The 18,063-nt window shown below is 36.9% G+C and overlaps 1 protein-coding gene across 1 annotated transcript in view; it reads right to left on the minus strand.

Annotated features, from left to right (window-relative positions):
- Nucleotides 1–11,782: 11,782 nt before the first annotated feature.
- The window catches only part of LOC120604204 (uncharacterized protein C11orf96-like), a 9,106-nt gene continuing 2,825 nt past the window's right edge, over nucleotides 11,783–18,063 (minus strand). The window contains exon 3 of the mRNA XM_039864920.1: nucleotides 11,783–12,322. Coding sequence (XP_039720854.1) covers nucleotides 12,167–12,322 — 156 coding nt within the window. The 3' untranslated portion in view covers nucleotides 11,783–12,166. The remainder of the gene's footprint in view (nucleotides 12,323–18,063) is intronic.

The following is an 18,063-nucleotide window of genomic DNA, read 5'->3' on the forward strand; positions in this document are numbered from 1 at the left end:
CTTATTTATTGTAAAAGCAAGAAAACAGAAACATCCAGGACAGCTTTGAAGAGCATTCCCCATCCCAACCATTCACCCAACAACCGAGGGATTTAACTCTCTTTTTTATAACATTTCAGATGATCATGTGAAACTTTCATAGAGTTAGTTCAGCAGACACCTTTATTTCCATCTAGCACCCTTCATAGGCTTCATATTTAAGAAAGCGGAAATTGAATTATCTGAGAAGTGTTGGAGACACTAGTTTGCAGTGTTTAAATGCTAATGGGGCAAAGGACAAAATGATGACCCTGGAAGCTTTGTCTATTGGCCCCTCTCCTTGGTGAATGAAAAATGTCACTAGGGTTATCATTCTTAGCAAATGTTGCTGGAAAAAAATGTCAATTTTAACTGAGATCTGAAAGTTCTTTTGCCTTTTCTTTCTGATAAACTTCTACCATTTTGTAAGTAGATGCAAATGTGAATTTTTATAATTCGACCTATTGTCAGAAAAAAGTCATCAAAAATACCAAAATAACAAAAGGTAATTTGCTCATTAAAATGTGTAAGTTTATTTAGACATTAAAGTAATAAGTTAATTTATTGTTGCTCTGAAATCCTTTATAATAGGAGAAATAATTACCAATGGAAAAGTCTCCAGGTGTCAGTGTCAAATAAAATTATAAAAACAGCTAAAAATGAGATGTTTACCTATCAGGTAGATTATATGATGTTCTAATGAACCATTAACTAGACATGGACGTTACCCTGGAATGTATGTATGACATCTTGGAACAAGGCCCAGATTGTTTCTTCTTCTAATTTGGCTAATACAAATTATTTAAAATGTGAAGGAGAGTAGTGTAGGAAAAGGGACCTTTAAGAAGGATGCATTTAAAACGCAATCTACTTTGGCCACATTATCAGGCAGTGATCTTGAACTTTGTAACTTTTAAAGATATATGCAAACATATTACAGTTTTCACTCAAATATTTAAAATTAGTCTTTGCACAGGGTAACACGTGACTTATTAAAATTTTGCTGCAGTCCTTAAAGAACACCAAATGTGCTCAGTTATTTTTGCAAGTAAATTTCCCAGATTTACATGGTCAGATTGTATTAACTTAGAATTATAAACCAGTGAATTCTTTCCGGCTAGATTTCTGCCTGGAGCAACGAAACCTTTAACCAGGAAATGACAAAGCTACAAATTCTCGTAAGGATATGGCAGCAAAGTGATTGCCCTGTCATATTAGGGTGCATGAACATTACAAAGCTTTAGAGGTATAAGGAGTCTTCAGGATTCATAACAGTTTTCTCTCAGAAAATCAGGTTCCTGGTCTATTTCCAGAGGTTAAAGGGAAAGGTAAACTGATGTTCAGTAGAATATGTGCTTTTCATCGACTCATTTGGTTTGATGGCTGTTAACGTAATATATATGTTGAGCTTATTGTTAATAAAACCAGTCTCAGTAAATTTTTTCAGCTATGCTTTATGAGTTATTTAAATCACACACACACACACACACACACACACACACACACACACACACACACACACACACACACACCCCTAGGCTCTCTTGGTTTAGGTTAACCTGATAGAGAAGGTGGTAGAAGCCACAAGATCAGGCCAGTTTTGTGCTCTGTTCTTTTTCGTATATGCTCACTTACTGAAGTATTGAAAAGAAGACTTGTATCAGTTAGGATACTTTGAGCTCCAAGTAGGAGAAAATTCAATAAAAATGTTTCTTAAACAAGAAGAACTTATAACTGCAATGAAAATTCAGGGATAGGGCTTCAGGATTTGTTAATTTGGTGGCTCAGACTCATAAAGAATCTGTGATTTCTTCCCATCTTCCCCATGTCTCACAACAACTGTAAAAAGTATGTATAGTTTTACAAGAAGAGTGGAGTTCAGAGAATTTAAGTCACATATACAAAGTCACTCAGTAAATGGCTTATCCAGGATATCAGCCCACTCTGAATCTAGAGCCTATTCTTAAAAACCACACTAAAATCATGACATACATTATAGATACTAAGCATTATCTAAGGAAAGGAGATGATGCTTATTATTAAACATAATAGTAAACATGATAATCCATACAACTAAATTGCTTATTTCACAACAGTCAACTTCCTGTCCTTGCTGCACACTTTTGAAACTACATATGGAGATGCTCATCTTGTTCTTGAAATAGGGTTGTCAACCGTCAGAACATCTTAGAGATAATATGAACTGTGTCATGAAAGAACCAAATAAAGAGTTCCTAAATTCATTCTGCAGTCTTAAGTTAAATTTTTTGTAATTATACTAGAATTTCCAAGGAGCTTTCTCATCACCACTCGAAAGAGCCAGACACATGAGAATTGTGTTATCATAATTAACTTAAATGCATTTGATGATTGGCAGTCTACTGTTTCATTTATTCATCCCCCCAAACTTAGGAGAGTTTCTTTTCTCTATATTTATCTCCATTATTTTTTTCTCCATTTCACCAATGGGTGTCTATCTTCAGTGTGTCCATGTATGGTTGTATAGACTGGGTTCTGAACAACTGTACATTGTGGCCTTAAATCTTTCCCTTCTTCTCCATGCCACCCTTGTCACCTGAAGGAATCCCTTCACCATTCACTAGAAAAATGACCTTCATTTTCCTGTTTTGAATGTCTCAACTGAATCACCAACTTAGGTCAGAACAAATATCTAGACATTATATCCTAAACATTTATTAAACATTTCCTAGGAGACAGGTTCTGTGTGGCAGTTTCAAATACATGATTTGATGTAGACTGTGCAATAACTATGTGAAGTAAATATCATTATCTCTGTTTTACAGATAAAGAAATGAGGACTCTGGGGACTTTAACAACTCACCCCATGACACACAGCTATTAACAGAGTTAGGGATTATGTTCTCTCGTCTCCAGTGCAATTTCCACTATGACAAATTAAAGGAGAGATAAGATTCATTAGGAGAGCAGGGTAAGCAAGTGGTTGGCTGGCCAGAAGTACTAAGGGGATTGGGATTAAGGTAAAGAGTATGAGATGCTCAGGGGAGGCCTAGAGTGGAGAAAAGGGGTATTAGTGGGAAGGTCAATGACAAACCTTTTCTGCTCATGTGTTTTTTTCAGAGTCAGACTCTGCAGTTAGGTCACTTTCTTATTTATCCCAAGTTCCTTTGTGATATCCGAATTGGGAAATTGCAAAAACAAGTCTGTTCAACTGTCATCACACATTATGAGCATCTACAAGACACAAAGAACTTCCACTCTTTACAAAGAAAGAAATACTATCTGGGGTTTGCAGTGGAAGGTTTTATATTTGGCAGGATGACCAACCGTATTTAAGACAGGGGCAAAACACTGGACCCCCAGTCATAGGTTTTATCAGCCATTCAATGGGGTTGTAAAATGGAAACATTATTAATGAGTTGGGAACTGTTATTCATTCACATGGGGGGATAATGCAGAAATGTCCAAGGGAAAAAAATTATATTGCCTTATTTCAAATTTTATCCTAAATTTAAAAGTGATACACTAAGAGAACTCAAAACTAAAGAAGATGTAGTTTTGCCCCCCAAAGCCCAAAAGAACACAAAGGTTCTGCCCAGTATGATAAAGAGCCCATTGTAATGTTTTAATGACTAAGTATACACACAGAATCTAGAAGATGGTGCATTAATGTGTTTTACTATCCATGTGGGCTAGCCTATCAGTTCATATTCAGTCTACCACTGATGGACTCCAGCAGATCATTTTGTTTCTTGCCTCCCTCTCTTTATTTCTCATCACTTATATTTCTCTGCAGGTTTGTAGACCCAGGTGCCAGGGACCAACAAGACCTTGTCTGATCCTTCCATTCTTTAGAATAAGCCACCTATATAACGAAGAAACATTCCTTCTGTTACTACTGATTTAAGTTTATAGCATAATTTCCAGGCCTCATTTAGGTAAAATAGATGAGATGAAGAGAAAAGAAAAATATTAAAGAGACATCCTCCCTCTCATCGCGCATTCATATGTCACACATGCACTTATTCAACACATATTTATAATTGACCTATTATAGGCCAGATACTAACTTAGGAACTAGGGTAGGGATACATAGGAAACCAAACCTGTTTAATCCCTACCCTCATGGAATTTAGATTCTGGTGGGAGAAAAGCAATAATAGTCAAATAATGAAAACAACCACATATAACATGACAGTTGACAGTAATCACTCAGAAGAAAAATAAACAGGGAAATAGTATAGAGCTGATAGGGGTGGTGATATTTTATGCCAGGGGATCAGGGAGTGTGTTCATGTACATCAGGATTCTTTCATTCAATATTTATCAACTAGCTTTAAAGAGCAAAATACTGTGCTCGAGATACAAGATGAATAAGACATGGTCCCTGCCCTCCAGGAGCGGACAGCTCAGTAGAGAATCTCGCCACCTGCTCCATTAGGCAGACAGATTAGAAGTCTCAGGGCATATTGCTGCAGTAACATTGTACACAGTGACCAATCTGAACAGATTGTAAGTATTCCAAAGCTCATAGTGGTTTCCATAAAATAATTCTCACTTCAAGTAAACATTTTCAGTTGGTGAGTAGCTCTATTTTCCACCGACACCACTCATATTTGAGGGTTTCCTTAATGCAACGATGACTTGTTTTTCTGATTGTTTGCCAAGGATTGTTTGGGTCCTTATTGAAATGTACTCGTTTAACTCCTCCAAAGCAACTTGGCTGGTTTCTTGTACTGGCAATGCTGCCTCCTGTACTGAAAAATGTGTTCTTTCTGAAAAGTGTGGACTGTCCTTGGATGGTTTTCATGAAAATTAAAGATGAAAAGGAAAGAATTACAGATTTTCTGTTAAGTAAGTGATGAAGAACAGAAGTTTGTAGCCAAAAGATTTACATGAATGCAGGTCACATCCTGGATGATGTGCCGTTTATCCTAGTCCTATCATGTGTTGTGCAGATACCTTGTTCAAAATTTCTTGATTCAACAAGAAGACAGAGAAAAATATAATTATGGTAAAAATACTAGCTTGTTTAAACAAGCTGCTTTTCTTTATCGTGTTTTTAATACAACCTCCATATCCTGAGCTTTACAAAGATTTTAATACTGTGGCATTGTTAAAAAGAAAACTCAATCATGTGAGAGAACAACACTGAGCAGAAAAGTCTTTGTTTTCCTGAAGACAGAGCCTTTTTGATTGTGGATGGGAGATCATATCACACACAGTTGCTCCAGAGTAAAGGAGACAGACTTGCTGACCTCTCCTCTAGCACAGACGATGATAATCCACTCGCTGTGCACGTTCCATGTTGGAACCTTCTCTCTTCACATTCTCACTGTCACATTCCTCACCCCTCACCACAGTTAGAAGACCCAGGAGAGGAATTATTTTGGCTAGGCTGAGGCATATGCACAGGTGGTACCACTTGTTATAAACTTTTCAGTTTTTGTTGGGGCTAAGAGCTGACGTCATAGTGGTTTGTTCTGTCAGAGAAATGGAAGCAAAAGCTTTTGGCCCTCATTATTGATCTATTGTATCGCTGATGATTTCCACAGGTTGCTATCTTGCAGAGGACACGTTTCTTGTCAGTGGCACCTCAAGACGCTGGTGTCAGCTAGCATCATAGCCAAAGATTCCTATTTCCTTTCTGCTCCAAGCAATACAGTTAGGCAGTTGTGCCTCTTCTGTGTTGGAAAAATTTCACATCAAAGTTTTAATTTTGTTGAGTTATTCGTCGATTTTGCTATACAAGAGTAAAAAAAATCAATGTTTTTAATTCTATTTTTTTTTTCTTACACATTGGAGTCCTGCCCACTGCTAAAGTTTTTACTCTTATCATGGCCTCATTTATAGCAGCTTCCACTGCTGTGATCATGTCAGCTTTAGGGGTAAATGACAGACAGGAATTTTATATCAAAATTACTTCCAAAGGCAGGAAAAGTCAAACACTGGATAAGATCAAAAACTTAGTTCTAGATATAAACTCTTTCTCAGCCCTTGCAAATAAGAAAATCTGCCAAAGTTTAACCCTACCCTAAAATTCCCCATGAGAATTCTGCTCCTCCCTAAATATTCTGTTTTATAAGGACATAAGTCAAGATGAAATTTACTCCCTTAAATCTTAAGTAGCTGATTTGGCACTAACATAAAAACTTCCATTTTCAGCTCTATTAACTTTATTCAGAGAATATAATGCAATTAAGTAACCTCTCAGGGTTGCGTTCTAAATTGGGAAGGGTGTCCAGTTGTTGGTGGGTTTGGCTTAGGTTATGCAGTTTATTTGTTTGGGTTGTATGTTTTGAGCATGTTCCCAGGGCTTTTCAAAAGAGTGATGGGAACATTTGTATAAATGGAAATGAAAGAAAGGGAATAGACATTGCCAACACTCAATTATGAACCTAGCTACATGTATACTTTTTTGAGAGTTTAAAATAGAAGGAACGAAAGAGAACCTAGTAGTCTCAAAGAGAATGGCTGCCTTCTCTTAGCAGGCAGTAACTAAAAAGCATGATGTTCTCCTACCCTTTTGGATAAACAAAGATATGGCAAACTGCCTTGTTTCTCTTTTGCCTGATATCATTTTCACTTTGAGTCACTATCTGGACAGAGGGTAAAGTTCCGAGGCAGGTAAAGTGGTCATTTATGTCAGGTGATCTGAGTCTATTCACTCTTTCCTCCTCCTCATGTTTTCTTCAAGGTCTAGAGGGCCAGCAGGTCATGTGTTGAATGAGAGAGAGAGAGAGAGAGAGAGAGGCAGAGAGACAGAGACAGAGAAAAATTGAGTGTGTGGGGGGAGTGTGTGTGTGTGTGTGTGCGTACACATCAGTGTCTTGTAATCCTTGTGGCTTTCTATGCCACAGAGGAAAAATGCCAAACTCTTTAGAACCTCTCTTCTATTGACAGACATTATTCCCAGAAACTGTAACCAGAAGAGCTGAAGGGTTGTTAAACGAGAGGGTAGTACTAAGGTTGGGGTGGTGAACCAAAAGAATTTGGAAAGTTTGAGAATCAAGAAGATTGGGGTGGTTGACACACACTTTCTTTTCCTTTAATTTTTGAGGGTTTTTTCCCCTTGCTTCTTCATTTCCAGTCAAGTGTATTTCATTTCAGACATTAAATCAAAATCCTCTTCTCTCCAGTCTCTGCGTGGATTAGGAGTAATTATAAGGTAAAAATAACATTGTCTTCTTCTTTGAAATCCATAGTTTTATTCTAAAGATTTTATAGAGGGGTCTATTTGACTTTTATTTTTTTCCTTCCAAGTGAGATTTGAGATGGTATTTCCAAGGTAGCTATTATGCTGTTCTAATATAAGGGTTTTTTTGGGGGAGGGGGCAGGGTGGGAACTAGATGAGAACATATCTTTTACTTTTAAAGTTTTTTTTTGTTGTTTTGTTTTGTTTTGTTTTGGAGAAAGACACACAGCAACAGGTAGCTCATGGCCAATTCACCCCCTGTGTGTAACAGCTAAAACAGATGGTTTTTCAAAGAGAATGCTGAAGCCCACTGAAATGTCCCAGAGGGATGTGAGGTTTCACTACGTACAACATCCAGTAAATTTCATGTAATTACAGCTGCTTGCTGAAGGAGGCCTAAGGTCTCCATGGGCTGTTAAGACCTTAGGACAGAAGGGGAGTGGTTAGCATTCAAGCCTCCCAAGTGCTGCAAGCTAGGAGCTTCCTTCAGAGAAGAGATAACTGTTGGAATAATTCAGCTATGCTGAACAGAATTTAAAAGCTTGTAGATTTAGGTAAAATAATGTCACCTATGAATCTTTTTTTTTTTTTTTCTTTCAGAAAGTATGAAAGAAAGAAAAAGACAAATCCTAATAAAATGTAGCCAGCCTCTCAGGAAATGCCAGAGTCTGCTCAGCTGTACTGGGTTATTTTCCTAGGAACAATACAACAAATCAATAAATATGAATTGAGTTATCATGGTATTTTTTAGAATTACCAGATGAGCTTACCAAAAATTCTGACTCCCAAGAACTAGCCCAGAGGTTCTAGGCTCCGGGTCATCTGTAAAATGGGTGTTTTGCCATCCCCCAAATTCTCAGGAGCCTTAAAAGAGATGGGCCTCTTAAAATTTTCTGTGAACCGCAGAGTTCCACATGATTGTTAATATTTAACTAACATGGAATGGATAGTGTTCCTCATATTTGTTAGATAATGTGCTAGGAACTCTTAGAGAAATAAAAGAAGTCTTCTGTAGTTGTGTAGTTTGCATAGTTGATAGTTTTCTATTATTAGAGTTTACCAAGAATACTTCCCTCTCAAGAAAATGAATCCCTTAAGCAAAAATTTGTGAGCAGCATCCTTCTCTCCTAAAAGTTATAGTTTTGTTGTTCCTGATTTAACTCTGAAAATAACACATGGGCATCAAGACTTCATTTCAAATCATTACCAAGAAGGTTTCAATCTTTCTGATTTTTTCTTCGTTTTAATCAGAGATTTATTTGAGGGTGGGGCAGTTGGAATTTAGGGTAGTTTGATAATATTGCTTCCTCTTTTAATTGGACTGCAGGGAATGAAAATCATTAAGGGATATTTGTATTGTATTTGGATAAAAGGGTTTTTCTTAATATGTCCTTGCTCACAGGACACATTCTTAGAATGACAATAGTGCATAGTTGACATACCTCACACACAGTGGAGGTCTGACTGAATGAGCCCTGGGATGAAGGGGCATACATGAAAACTAAGTAAAAAGAAGTGCTAAAAATACCATACGAGCATATGAAAATTGGGCTTTAATTTGTAGTTTCTATTTAAAAATGGAATCCAGTCAAAGGATCATTTTTTCCTGTTTATAAAATAAAATTACTTTCAAAAAGAATGCTAGAGCTAGAAAATATTTTAGAAATAATCTAGTCTAGTGAGTCTCAAATTATGCTTCCTAGAGCTGTAAAGCAAGGTTACTCCACCTTGGCTAAACATTTGAATCACTTGGGAAACTTTAAAAATATATGCTAGAGCTCCACTCCCAAAGAATTCAATTCAGCTCATGTGAGTGGGCCCTGGGCATACATTTTAGAAGTTTTCCAAGTGATTCTGTGTACAGCCAGTGCTTTTCTAGGGAGTACAGCAGTCCAAACTTTTGGACTCATGTTCTGATAAATAAGTATATTCTCTAGGGACACTATTATAGAATATATTAAACTGAGAAATCCGGGGTATGCTTATGCCTTACAGAGTTTTTAATAATTTGAAAGAAATCATTAGACATCCTAAAAATTCAATTAAACAGCAGTCTATCATGTACTCTTTGTATAAGACATTCTGCAGGTATGCAGGGGACACACAGAAGATTAAGATACAGTCCTTTTCTTAAAGATTGGACAGTTTTGAAATCTGAGGTTTGGCCTGTGGCAGAGGCACAAGGAGGGAATGAGAAAAACAGGTATAAATATAACTTTAATAAAAGGCAAGTATGTCATAGATGGCACAGGAAGAATTAAATCATAGAAAAATATTATAGCTTTCAGCATTAGCTCTAATTTTTCATCTCTTCTTTACCCAGTGTAGAACTGACCAAAATGAACAGTTTTGACATCCATAGTCTTATAAAACTGTCTGTTTGGAGTGGGATAGGAGATGTGGGAATAAAAACAAAAGATAATGCAGACATCCTGTTCCTTCTTACCTTCATTTGGTACAAAGTTAGATATTTCCTAAAGCCTGAAACTCATCAGGCAGGAGGTGCCCCTGATGGAGGGAAACAAGTAAAAGCATGGGCGCCAAGCATTCTTTTCAGAACTGATTCTAGATGTCCAACCACTGGTTTCTTTGCAAAGGGGGAGGCAGAGAAGAACACCTGCTTGACTTGATTTGATTTTGTGCTTCTTGAGGTCAAAGATTGTTAATAGTCTTAGATTGGTTCATCTCTTTGCATGGATAATGAGCATAGATGAGTTTAAAAGAAAGAAGGAAAGAACGAAAGAAGAAAGAAAGAAGGAAATTTGTTAAAAGTTTTCATTGTATGTTGCTGCTTGTATTGGTCTTAAGTTAGAATCTTTGGAATTTCTTTGTTCTCTTCCCAAACGTAGTCACATGGCACAAAAACTTTCAAGGTGTGATTAAACATGAATTTACATAATTTCCCACTGACTCCATCTAATGCATTCTCATATTAATAACACATTAGCATTCCAATCAATGGATCGATACCAATAAAATTAGCCATGGAACACATCTTGGCAGTGAGTACTTTCTATCATCTTTCATCCTATTTTAGTAGAATGTTTATTAGCATAAGACAGATTTGAAGATTCAGATGTTTCAAAGGAAATAATACTCATATCAGTATAAAAGAATCAGAAGGAAAAAAAAAACCACAACTATTTGATGTAATAATTCTTAAAGAATGACTGGGTGGGTGTTCAACAGGTAATTGATCATAGGAAAACTTTCTGACTGCGTAAGAAAAATGTACAGTTTTGTTCAGACAATTCTGGAGTTTAGGGTATTGGTAGTAAAAAGGTAGAAATTTAGAATGGAAAAATGGGTTCATGCACCATTCCATTTGTGGTGAGCTTTGGATGCTAGTAGAATATTTGTACTTAGTTTGGTCAGTAATCACGAACTACTCAGATTTTTAAGTATAGAAATTACATAATCAAACTTATGCTTTAATAAAGTTAATTAGGCAGCACAGTGAGGAATGGATTGGGGCCAAATAGAAAAGGACTGGGAGCAGAAGAATATATGAAAAAAATATTATGGTACTAGTATAAAGAACAGTAGAGACATTTGTATTGGAAAGATGGGGTTTTGGTGAAAAGAAAAGGAGAAAACACATGACCTTAAAGAATTGAAAACAGATAAATAACTAAGCCAGAATAGTGTTCCCACATTTATAAAATGAGCACCCACTTGAATAGATGATTTAAAGTAATCATACATGTGGGAAAGAATAGTTTTTGTTTTGCCTCTTCAAATTTCAGCTGGATCCGTTTAGTATTACTAGTAATTTTGGAGATATCACCAATGAATTTTGAAAATCAGGATGATTTGGAATAATATATGATCATATAGGAAAAAATGCTTACAGACAAGTGAATGCTCTGTTCACCTAATAGAGTCTACCTTATTAAAACTGAAAACTTCAGTACTAGTCAGAAATATGATGGATTTATTTATTTTTTAAATTTATTTATTTAAATTAGTTTCAAGTATACAGTACATTGGTTAGACACCTATATAGTTCATAGAACGATCCCCTCAATTATTCCCTTCCTCCCCTGACCTTCCACCTGGCCATCATATTAATGCTAACTGCATTCCCTCTGCTGTACTCTCCATCCCCGTGACCAACTATCAATTACTAATTTGTACTTCTTTAACCTGAAGGATTTATTTTTAATAAACCGATCAATTATTTTAACATCTTGTAGGAAAACACAGAAGTTTGTAATTACTCTCATTAAGAATTCTGTGGAACTACTAATCCATCTACTCCCTCTTGGATTTTATTATTATTTCTCGTTTGTGACATATTGTTGTATTTTAATTAGGGAAGCCTAACTCTGACCAAACTCAGGGTCACTGTACCTTTGAGTACAGGCCCAATAAGGGGAAATATTAAGGTGACATCTGACCAGCCACAGAGGTATCTAAGCCCATGTTATCATACATTGTGTCATTCATCAGAAATCTTTTGGGATATGTTTATAGTCCAGGTTCTGTGCCTGCTGACAGTGATATAAAGAGTATGGAGATGCTCAGAGCTTAACAGGGTTCAATAAAAATACAAAGAGTAAGAATATAAGAAGAAAAAAAAAAGAATGTGAGACCAGAGGCAGAGCAGATTTATTCTACATAAGAGACTGCAGGAAGCTTTTTAAAGAAAATGATATTTCTCATAAAAGGGGCGATTGACAACCAATTAATTTCCTCTTTCTCTCTTCCTATCTGCATCCTTCCCTTCCTTCCTCAAATATTCATGAAGTACGTATAATGCTTAAAGAACTACGATAAGAACTTTGGCTCTAGTCAGACACAAAACTGCTCTCAAACAGCTGAAGAGAGAACATTACACTAAGTATGTTCACCCGGTAGAAACTTTTTAGTGGCATAATTGAAATATAAGATAAGTATAGAACTATAAGACAAAGATAGAGAAAGGTTTGAAAAGGGGCTGAGAAATGGTAGTCTTGGTGTCTTTGTTGAGTTCACTGTTTGGAAACCTGCTCCTGAATGCACACAGAAGCATCCACAGCACACTCGGAGACACTGCTGCCCCTGGGAAGCAAGGCGAGATGTTGTAGCTTAGATCCTGGTCCAGGATACAAGGGCTGATTTGTCACTGGTCGTTTACAGTCCTCAGCCTGTGAAGAGATATACTCTGTTACATGGAAATCAACTTGTGGTCTTTCGTTTCTGAATGAAACCCTATTTGAACGACCCTTTAAAAATAATTTTATGACTCTGTATCGCTTTATTACTAAAAATGTGAAAACTGAACTTGGTGGACATAGAAATCTTATTAGCTTTGAAAAACTGCTGTGCTTTAGGTTTTACTTGTATTTTCTTCTTTTCTCTCTTCCTAACCATTGAATCCTGAAGCACATTCTTTTATTAAGGAGATTCAGCACCCTCTACAGTAGTTGATTGCAAATCATTAACAACGGCTTGCTCTAGTCTTGAAAGATAAGTTGGCCTTGTGCAAATGAAATTTTAAACAAATGCTGATTTACTATTTTACTATTATTCTCTTAAATGGTACAGTAGTCCCCCCCACACACACACACCGATCCACGGTTTTGCTTTTTGTGGTTTCAGTTACCAGTCAACTGTGGTCTGAAAATATTAAAATGAAAATTCCAGAATAAACAATTCATAAGTTTTAAGTTGTACACCAATCTGAGTAGCGTGATGAAATCTTGTATCTTCTTGCTCTGACCTGCCCAGGATGTGAATCATCCCTTTGTCTAGCGTATCCATTCTATATACGCTCCCTTGTTAGTCTCTTACTAGCTGTCTTGCTTATCATATCAACTGCAGCAGTATAGCAGTGCCTGTGTTCAAAGTAACCTCCAGATTACTTAATAACAGCCCCAAAGCACAAGAGTAGTAATGCTGGCAAGAGTTGTAGTATGCCAAAGAGAAGCCATGAAGTGCTTCCTTTAAGTGAAAAAATATGTATGTATAGGAAAAAAAAAAAACATAGTCTATGTAGGATTTGGTACTATCTATGGTTTTAGGATATCAACTAGGGTTCTTGGGACATATCCTCATGGATAAGAGGGGGGCTACTGTGCAAACTTTGGTTGGCCATGGAACCAATCATGAAATAGTAGTTTAAAATTTAATTTTATTTCTGGTTATGTCCCATGACATTGACTTTCTATAGATATTGGAACCAATCTTTTTCTCTTTTAGATCCTTGCTCTCCCTCCCAAGAAATTTCTGTGACTCATTTCCATCATGTGCCCTGTTCTTGTGCCATTCAGCGAAATGGAGCATGCTTCATCAATTCTTGGTCTCCATAGATTTCCCCTCTATTAGGTGATTAATTACAAGCTTCTGGTGACTTATCTTTTCTTATATTTTAAAATTTTCATTCATTTCTAAATTCTCTAGTGTGAAATACAAAGGCTAAATGGCATATAAGTAACTATAATTACTTTCCTCTCCATTCAGTTTTGCCTTTACTACCAAAGACATCATTTGAAAAATGTATTAAAAATCATAAAAGTTTAAAACTTAAAAAATAAACACTAGGCAATTAATTTCTTCAGTGAAAACATTAGCATTTAAAGGTTAAAGTGACCAAAAAAAGTGCTTTTTGTTATATTACTAACAAAGTACCCACTTCTGTTATGAATCGTATTTTTAAGAGATGCTGCAAATATATAAATAGGTGGCCTCTGAATATTTGAACACAACAAAACCAAAATTCACTTTTATTGTTAGGAAGTATTGAAATTCCACGGTTTAATGTATGAATTAATAGGATTTCTTGACAAATCACCTGTTAAATTTTAGCTGACAGCTTGTCATATATTAATTATAAATAATTGTAATATATAGCTATCATAATGCATTCAACAAAAAAAAAAATAGGAAAGGTAATTAGAGTATATCCTTTCTTTTTTCCCTTTACTTTTTGTTCCTAAGAAAAGAAATGACCCAGTGTTTCACTTGGGTTGGGATAGTGCCAATGGTTAATGGAATGTCCCACTCTACTAAAGAATTTAATGGGAATATCCATTTGTCACAGTCGCATGCTGTAATCTCCAGTAGCAGAGCCAATGGAAAATAGCATCGTACCATAACGTCCTCTACACACTGTAGGTGAGGGTGAGATGCAGCAGCAGAACTGAACAGAATCAGGGTAGAGAGCGTGGCTTTTTGAGGCCTTTCTTTAGAGAAAGATGTGGATTTCTTTCTTTTAAGAGAACAGTGCTACCTGACAGCAACAAGAAATGCTGCCCTGCAGAAAAAGAAAGTGTGTTTATTTCAAATGGAGAAAAGTGTGAATGTTTGCATATCATGTTTCGAAATCTGTAACACCTTTTGGTCTCTTGGAAGCACACTTGTTTGTGAAGAGAGTTTGGGTAGTGAAATCAGAAAGATCAGGATTTAGACACTCATTTCAATCACCTCCTAATTCTGAGTTTGAGCTTTCTAGTCTGAAGAATGGGAAAAACAGCACCTAAACTTACCATGTTGCTGGTAGAATACAAAGGACTATATGAATCAAAAATTAGCATGGCACCTGAGTTACTCTCTTCCTTTCTTTTTCATGATTTAGGTGAAATTATAGTGTAGTCTGATTACTTTATATATGTATATCTTGTGTCCCCAAATGAATTAAAATATTGTTTAGTTTAGGGACTGTGTTTTATATATATCTTTGTCATGTGCCAGTTCTATGTTTGAGACAAGCAGTAATCTATTGAGAAATGCTATATGAATAAAATTTGAAAAATTCTCTCAAGGAAACATTTTAACATGTATAGAGATTAATATTTAAGTTATTTGAGAATTATTTATTACTCTGTTATGCATTTAGCTGCAAATTAATGAAGCATATTAGACACAACTAGCACCTGTAGGACAAGGTCTCAGATATTCATTTCAATGCCATGAAACTGTCTTCAGAATATGTCATTTGAACCTATGTTGTGTTTCTCCATTCTAACAGGATTTAACACAAACCACTGAAGCTCTCACAAAGAAAATATGATCAGTAACAGTGATTCAATTCCTTGGTTAACAAGTTATAATCAGAATAGAAGTAAAAACACAAGATTTGAAGTCAAATAGATATAGGTTCAAAATACTAGCTTGGCCACTTACTAGCTATGTCAGCTTGGCAAAATAACTTACCCTCTCTCTTCCTGTTTCCTCACTTACATAATGGGGCTTATAATATTTAATTAGCAGAGCAGCTGTTAAGATTGGAGGCAAGGCAATGGCTTTGAAACTTTTCCTTTTAATCACTAGCCCCATGATTGAAACATAAGTTTTACAAAACAAAACTTAGTACATATAACACACTTTATGCTTTGCTTTCCTGCTTTCATTTCTTTTGCTTGAAATATTGTTCATGATCCACTAGATTCCTGATCCACAAAAGGTGCCTTTTGGAAACAGTGAGATAGCATGTTTAGTATATAATACAAGTATAACAAATGATTACTATTATTGTCATTATGATTATTTTTAGTTTTCTTTTTAGGATACTTTATGATTGATGAGAATAAAATCCTCTGAGTACTTCTAGGAACTAACTCTCTTGGATGGGGTCCAAAATAGACTCATACTCATCATATGCTGAATTATGCACTAGAGGGTGTTGTGCTGTAGCAAAGCTCCTGCGTGCTATTCATCATAAGATGTAAGAGCTGGAAAGAAACTAAGAAAATGTCTAGTCCCATTTCTTCATTTTCTTTCATGTAAGCATTTATAGTTTTAAAATAGCTTATATTTATTGTTCATCGATAAATCAAAAAAATACGGCTTCATTGATCCAGAACTGGGAGATGGTTACGGGGAAAGGGACATTGGGGCATGATATCTGGGTTTTTGTACTGCTTCTGTCACCAAATTTTGGGTCACCTTAAATTCTCAGGAACTCAGTTTTCTCACCTGTAAAATGAAGTGGTTTCAACAGATGACCAGCCTACCTCTGATGTTCCCTGACTTCAAATCTCCAAATGTAAACTATCCCAGAGGTTATATTGGATGCTACAGGGTTTTGTTTTGCTATAAACCTGCTCTGAATTAGTATACTTATTATAAATTGGGCTACAGTTTCACTACTCAGATGTGCAGAGAAAGCTTGATTCCTCTATTTGCTGTCTCCTTGTCTCCTCCTCCTTGGCAGCATCACCCTGAATAATGCTGGCTGTCTCTTTTGTATAACAATAGCTGAAACTCTCTATTCATCTCCTCCCTCCAAGTACTTCTTTCTCCCAGATGTTTGCTCATAGTGGGGCAGGAACATCTAGGACCTTAGAGTGTTAGGAAAACTGGGTTTACATCATTTATTTGTACTGTCCTCTTTCTCCTCTGATTTCAGAGTCCCTTTTCTACCTGCTTCTTGCTCACCTTGGTAATGATGATCACTAAGTTATCGAGCTAGTTTAACTTGTTAACAGTGGGGGCACGTTAATTGTTCCTTGACTGTGCTCCCAGATTGCAGTCAGATGTCCCAGCTGAGATCTTCTTAAATAAAGTTAGATCTGGTCAGATATTTTTAAACGAGGCAGAGGAATGTGGGTCTCTTCACCAAAGATAACAGCAGAGGAATATTCGAGTTTTAAAAACTTTTGTTGATTCCCCTAGTATCCAACTTTGCAAGAGCAAGACAAAATCACCTGTTTGTGGAGGAGGACATGGCAATGAGGAAGCCACATCAAAGTTGCACCTTGAGTGAGAATCACCTATGTGGAGGCTCAGATTGCTGGATCCATCACTAGGACACAGAAGGCAGGTGTCCATCATACCTGCTCAGCCTTTCAGTTCCTTATGTCATCAGAAAGATTGGAGGGCAAACCTGGAACTGGAAGCTTGCACAAGAATGGATTTCTTTTTGATTTTTACTGAGGCTAGCCATTAAAAAAAAAAAGAAAGAACAAGGAAGAGTCATGCCAAGATGATCCTCTCTGCCTCTCCTCAAATTGCTGGAAAACTAAAACTTCATTTAGCAAGACTCTTTTCAAAATATGTGACTTTTTGGAGCACACAGCGGGCAGAGGATTACTGAACAATCCTTCAGTGCCTTTCAGGAGCACAGCATGCAGATGGTGGAAACAAATGGGCAGCTTGAGACAACAGTCAGGATGCCGGATCATTAGGCTGAATCTAAGGCAGTCTGCTTACCTTTGCTCTTTCAGAGACAGCCTTCAATCTGCAGGAATAAGTATTGCGTGTATGTCCTGGCCTGAACACAGAATGAGCAAGGGAGGTGGCTGGAGGCCCCATCTTTACTTTATTTAACCTTTCTGAACAAGTGTATAATAAAATTTTGGTAGGCCAATTAATTGCCAAAGGTGGCTTTCAGCTGCTGACTTTTTCCACGTGCTGGATCCCAGGAGTGAAGGTTAAAATTCACCTCTTAGCTAACAATCCACACAGTGTGTTCTGTGAATAAAAGGTTCTGTGGATGAAGCATGTGTAGCCCAACGACTGGGTGCATGTCTAGAGAGAGGGTTTCAATGGTGTCCTTCAGAGAAACGGGGTAGCACTGAATTTCTAACATCAGAAGAGCAAGTGGCATGGAAGCAAAGCAAGAGTATTATACTAAGATTGATTCCACACTTCTCTTTCTTACTCTCTGACTCCAAGGTGGATCCTACAAGCATACCCGAATGAGGCTGCCAAGGTGAACTGGGGCGGACACAAACTGTGTCTCATCAACGCGCGCTCCTTATATTATTACAGCTTCGAATGGGGCGCAACCAGCATTTTTTCCTCCTGTGCGCCAGGACGAAGAGCAGAAAGCGCCTGAGTGTGCATCTCTAAGGAGATGAGTGAATTTGTTAAAGAGGGTCTTTTCTGCCCTGGTGTATGGATGCTGGAGAGTGACGTCACCCCGCCCCCTCCTCTGAGAGAGAGA

The sequence above is a fragment of the Pteropus medius genome, unplaced genomic scaffold (genome assembly GCF_902729225.1).
Source record: "Pteropus medius unplaced genomic scaffold, Ma_sr-lr_union100, whole genome shotgun sequence".
NCBI lineage: Eukaryota > Metazoa > Chordata > Mammalia > Chiroptera > Pteropodidae > Pteropus > Pteropus medius.